At 30.8% G+C, this 6,208-nt stretch overlaps 1 protein-coding gene across 1 annotated transcript; it reads right to left on the minus strand.

The window, feature by feature from the left end:
* Nucleotides 1-2,112: 2,112 nt before the first annotated feature.
* Nucleotides 2,113-4,732, minus strand: LOC108475232 (4-coumarate--CoA ligase-like 1). The gene is made up of 6 exons (XM_017777212.1): nt 4,304-4,732; nt 3,615-4,202; nt 3,322-3,520; nt 3,094-3,239; nt 2,857-2,924; nt 2,113-2,350 (listed from the first exon to the last, which is right to left on the minus strand). Exons 1-6 carry the CDS (start codon nt 4,730-4,732, stop codon nt 2,113-2,115), a joined length of 1,668 nt encoding a protein of 555 aa, XP_017632701.1.
* Nucleotides 4,733-6,208: the final 1,476 nt, after the last annotated feature.

Raw genomic sequence — 6,208 nt, forward strand, 5'->3', positions numbered from 1 at the left:
AAAAATTAGAAAACAAGAATTTAAGCATAGTACAAAATTAACACCCATTTAAATTAAAATTTAAAAAATATAAAAATTAAAATACATAAAAAATTTGATTAATAATAAAACAATGCAGATTATTGGAAAGGTGGGATCAGAATTCAAAATATTAAAAAGAATAAATCATCCCTACAATCCCTGAGTTAAGAATTTGTGCTGCAAAATCTACTTAACATTAATTATTTCAAGTTAATGAAACCTTTTTCTATTTTTGTTTTAAAATATATCAACTAACTCGAAAGGTACCTTATTAGATTGAGGTATTTGATTATTCTATATTCTGTCATATTATAATTAAGGAAGTCCAATTTTAAGAGATTATGATAATCATACTAGCATCAAAACATTAAAATAATTCACCTATCAAAGGGACCACAAATTGTGTTTAGATGGTGGATCTTTCTCACTTTAAACTCAGTATTAAAATATAATATCATGGTGATTTTCTATTACAATTATGTCATTTATATATGTTATTAACTCTGGTACTTTATCATATTTTATAAATTTTAAATTACTATATGAGCAAATTTGTCAACCTAGAGCTTACACCGTACGTACAATCAAATATGGGTGTCAACCTATCCCTCAAACCCCCCTTTTGTCATTCTAATCTTTTAGGATCCTTTTAACAATTATTCGAAACAAATTTTGACATTTTTATTTTTATTTTTATTTCTAAACCCTAATATACAATTATTGATATTGACACTTTGTCCCCTCTTAACTACCAAATCAAGTTGCAGAAACAGAGATAGTAACATATTGCTATTATTAATATTAGGGTAATCTATAAAAATAATCACTTTTATTTGTCTCAGGTTACATTTTAGTCACTTATGTTTGAAATGTTACGTTTTAGTCACTTATATTACTATTTTGTTACGAAGTGATCACTCTACCGTTAAGTTCCGTTATCTCTCTAACGGTAATCCTACGTGGCAGTCCAACTAGATTTTAGATGCCAACTTAGATTTCTAAGGATGAAAATAGATTTTTAATTAAAAATTTTAATTAATTAAAATTTTTAAACCTAAACCTTAACTAAAAAATCTGTTCATCTCATCTTTTTAATTTTTCTTCTATCTCTTCTTTTTTCAGTGGTTTTTTTTTCATTTGATTGGAAAAACTATTATTAAGATCAAAATAGTTGAAATCAAATTGACTACTTCATAAAGATGGATTCAATGGAGGGTTCAGGTATGTCTTCTTTGCACTCCTCTATCTCTTTTATTCAATACTGAAAAACAAAAGATTGGATTTTTTATTGTTTAATGAAAACCCTAAATTAAAATTCTTGATATGAATATTAACAACTAAAAGAATTTCAAATCGTAAAAAGGATACCCACAAAGGATTGTGAACAAACAAGCGATTCGGATAAAAAAATAGGATTGAGAAACTAATTATTCAAGAACGTAAAGAATTGAAAAATACAATGATTAGGAACAAAAATGATTACCATCTTCTTATTTGTCAACAACCACTTCATTTTGAGTTTTAGAACATAAATTTATCGGTGAAGAGGACATACTTGGACCCTCCATTGAATCCTCTTTTGTTTTAAATGACGTGAATAAAATTTTTGACAATAATAACTTTTTAGTCAATTGAAAAGAAAACTAAAAAAAAGAGGGAGATGAATGGTTTTTTAACTAAGATTTAGGGTTTAAAATTTTAATTAATTAAATTTATTTAATAAAAAATCTATTCTCATCCCATTAGGAAATTCAAGTTGGCACTTAAAATCTAATGTTGGTACTTAAAATCTAATTGAACTGTTACGTAAGATTACTGTTAGGGAGATAACGAAACTTAACGGAAGAGTGATCATTTCGTAACAAAATAATAACATAAGTGACTAAAATGTAACATTTTAAACATAAGTGACTAAAATGTAACCTGAAACAAACAAAAGTGAGTATTTTTGTAGTTTACCCATTAATATTATTATATATAAGGAGACTGCAAGCATTTTCATTTTTCATTTTAAACATAAGATCATAACAATGAGATGGATTACTTTGAGTAATTCAAAAGAAAGGGATTTTATTGAAGGAAATGTTGGAATTAGGAATAGGAAGGGGGTTTGGGCATATTTTCCATCATCTTATCTTTCAAAAGCCTTCGCATGATTTTGCCAGATGGGGATTTGGGAATGGTGTCCACAAATTGCAGAACCCTCACTTTCTTGTAGTGTGCAACATTGGAGGCTACATACTCCATTATGTCCCTTTCGTTTTCTTTGGCATTTGGGTTCATCACAACGCATGCCGCCGGGATTTCCCCTGCTTCTTCGTCAGGCAGCCTGTATTTCAGTTCCACTCTTCATTAAGTTTGAGTGTAACATATAGGTACATGTTTAATACAAGTATGATTAAATCTATTCAATTCTTAAATATATTCGATAAAATAGTAAAATATTGTCTCATACTTAAAAGAGATTAGACAAAAATATATAAATTCCAAAATAAAAATATCCTTTTAAAATATGTATCAAGTTCTAAGTTTAATCCATTTCTTAATGTTATAATATATTATAATTTAAATCATATAAAAATTTTATATATAACCATTATACATAGTGTAATTATTAAAATTATATTAATTTATTTATATTTGAAAGTTTCATAAAACAAAATTATATATAAAATTAGAAAATATTAAATATAAAAAGTAACATATTTTAAAAAAATAAAAATAACTTGGACGGATCTAAATAAAAGAATTTGGATAATATTTAACCCTTTTATATGTTTAGAGCATCATTATATTATATAGGATATAGTGGCAAACATAGTTGCTAATACTTACGGCACCACTGCTGCATCTTCAACTGAGGAATGAGTAAGGAGGATGGCTTCTAGTTCCGCTGGAGCTACCTGTGAAAGTACCAAACACTTCCAAATTTTAGCCAATTCAATTCAACTGCTCTGAAATATGACAAGGTTATTGTTGTTTATTAGATCAAGGTAAAAAAAGTATATGGGTTGGTTTTTTCTTTAGAAAGGAAAAAAGCTAGAAAAATGTCATAATGTTGAGCGAGCTTACTTGAAAACCCTTATACTTGATTAACTCCTTTATGCGATCCACAATGAAAATATCTCCATCATCATCTATATAAGCAATGTCACCAGTATGGAGCCATCCATTCTTGTCAATGGTTCGATTTGTCTCCTCCTTGTTTTTATAGTAACCTATAAGGTTCAAAAACCTTTTTACATTCCAATATTATTTCAAATGACCTTATGATATATAGCTATTACTATTGTTTTGCACCTTGCATTACACATTGGCTCCTGACACACAATTCGCCCGGGGTATTCTTCGGAAGGGATCGACCGGTATCAGGATCGATGAACTTGATCTCTAGATTAGGAAGGATAAACCCAACTGAGTTTTTCTTTGCAGTGTCATGGCCTTTCATGGGGTTTCCATGGGTGAGTGTGATGCAGCTATGCTCAGTTAGTCCATATGCCTAGTATCAAAAAGAATATCAAACAGATAAAGTATCCAGTACTATAAAGACAAAGCATGAGATTCAAGTGACTTTAAAAAGGGTCATTGCTTACCTCTTGGACTTGGACACCAGGAAACTTGTTTTCGAACGAAGCAAGAACCTCAGGGGCTAATGGAGCTGCTGCAGTCATTATAGCCCTGAGTTTGAGCTTACTAAGATCAAATTCCTCAACTATGGGGTTCTTAACCAGGGCCAGAATTATCGGTGGCACAATGGGGGCAAATGTGACCTCTTGTGTGATCAGTGAATTGAGGAATGTCCGAAGATCGAACCTATTCATGACCACCACTTTCCCTTTGTTCCTAAGTGTGGCACAACATATTCCGGTGATACCATAAATGTGGAAGAAAGGAATTAGGCCTAATGTGGTGACTTCACCGATCATCTCTGATCCAACACTAAAGAGCGAGGAGCATAAGTTAGCCACTAAGTTTTTATGGGTCAGCATTACACCCTTTGAAATTCCTGTGGTGCCTGATGAGAATGGGAGGGCACATAGATCACTCTGGAGAACTTCTTCCTTAGTAAACCGAGTGCCTGTACCTGCACGGTCCCCGGCTTCCAGCAACTCGTCCCAATTCGTGGCGCCTTCAATGTGCTCCTCGCCTATCACAACGACGGGTTGCTCGAGATTCTTCACCTGCTTTTTCAATTAGCATATATTATGTGCCATTACATTTCCTAGGTTTCAAGAAAAAAAAGACGAGTATCATATAGAGCCTAGAGGATTAATTTCATCACCTTTTCATAGTTTGGGCCATTTGTTACTATCAACTTAGCATTTGCAGCATCAGCTTGTTTCTTTATTTCCGATGGGTGCGATGCGGGGTTTGCACCTGAGAAAACACCGCCGGCAGCCATGATTCCAAGAGCAACAATGCCATACTCAGCAATATTTGGGAGTAATACCAGAACTACATGGCCTTTCCTAAGGCCAAGCGACCTCAAGGCCTTGGCAAACCTCGTCGTGTCCCTAACCACATCACGGTACGTATATGATTTCCCGGACACTGCTTCAACGAATGCTACCTTGTCAGCATATAACTCAGCATCCTGGAGAACAAATTCCGGCAACGTCAAGTTATCCGGCACTGAAACCGGTGGGTATTTGCTACGGAAAATATGTTCATCTTCATCTTCAAAATGTTGCACTTGGGTTGGATTTTCCATAGTTATTTGCAATGAATGAATTGAAGGGATATAGCCTTGCCCTGCCCTTTGCTTTATAATGGAATGTGAAATTGTAGAAAAAGTATTGGTAATCATGAACTGTGCATGGAATTATGAGTAAGAATGAAACAAGTAAAATGTAAAGAATATTGCAGTTAAATTTGTATTTTGGCTTTTGGTGAGAGTTTGCTGCTTCATATTAGAATCCATGCTATTGAAGCGTTGCACCAAACTTTTACTTTAAAAATGAAAATTAAGACATTGTCTATTTTAAATTCTGTATCATTTATTGCATGTGAGGTACTCAACACCTAGTAACTTGTTCATAAACATAAACAAATTAGAAATCTCGACAACAACAAATTAATGCATGGCTTTAAAAGCCACATTTTAGGTAAAATATTAAAAAATACATAATATATAATTTTTAAGTCACCTTTTCTTTAACCAAAATTAAATAAAAATATTAAAAATATATATTTTTCAATCTTTTCGTATAATCAAATTAAAAAGATACTAAAGTTATCGTTTGTGGAAAAATAGAATTTTCTGAACAACAATCTTTATTTAATTAACAATCCTATTACAAAACTCAAAAGAAAAAGCTTTTATTTCATAACCAAAAGCTAGCATTCATCAACTAATGGCGTAATTGATTCATTGAAATGAAATAGAGTAAGAATTAAATAGTTATTACGAGGGAATAGAAATAAGATGTAATAAGTATTATGCTATTTAATTAGTTGAATGAAGTATATGAGTAATAGTATTACTTTATTTCGCGCCGTGGGATAATATGAAAGAATATGTAAATAATATATTTAAATTACAATTTTACTTTTATAAAAATATTTTATTGATGTTATTGTTAATATCTTGTATAAATTATAAATTATATTGTATCTTTTAGGCTTAATATAAGATTTGGTACTTGAATTAGGCATATTTTTTTTCCTAACTCGGTATCTAAACTTTTTTTTGTGCAATTTAGTACTTAAACTTGCTAATCGTTACACAAAATATTTCAAAACGCTAATGGTGTTAATTTTTTTATGAGGTGGCACATATAGCTAATGTATGACTGACACATAACATATGAAACCATCACAGTTTCAGATGTGGAAAATTAAAAATTAATCTCCTTGTTTGGGAAATTCTTTACTAAAACTTAATCCAGATTTCTTTCAAAAGTTAAACCCTAAACCATACAACAACTAAATTATTCATCTTCTTCAGAGTTCTTTGCAGTCAAAGAAAGAAATCAATATTAAGTAAGATTTGTATTTTATCTTGAGTGGGTCTATTGATTGTTTTTTTGAAAATCTCTTTTTCTTTTTTTTCTTTTTATAAACTCTTTTTCTAATTTTTATTTATGATTTTTTTCGTTAAAAATTGAAGGAATAAATTGTGTTTTGCTATTGAAACATTAGGTTTTCAATATTTGAAATCGGAGATATGTTGTTATTTTAAACTATG

Source organism: Gossypium arboreum, chromosome 3 (genome assembly GCF_025698485.1).
Source record: "Gossypium arboreum isolate Shixiya-1 chromosome 3, ASM2569848v2, whole genome shotgun sequence".
Classification (NCBI taxonomy): domain Eukaryota; kingdom Viridiplantae; phylum Streptophyta; class Magnoliopsida; order Malvales; family Malvaceae; genus Gossypium; species Gossypium arboreum.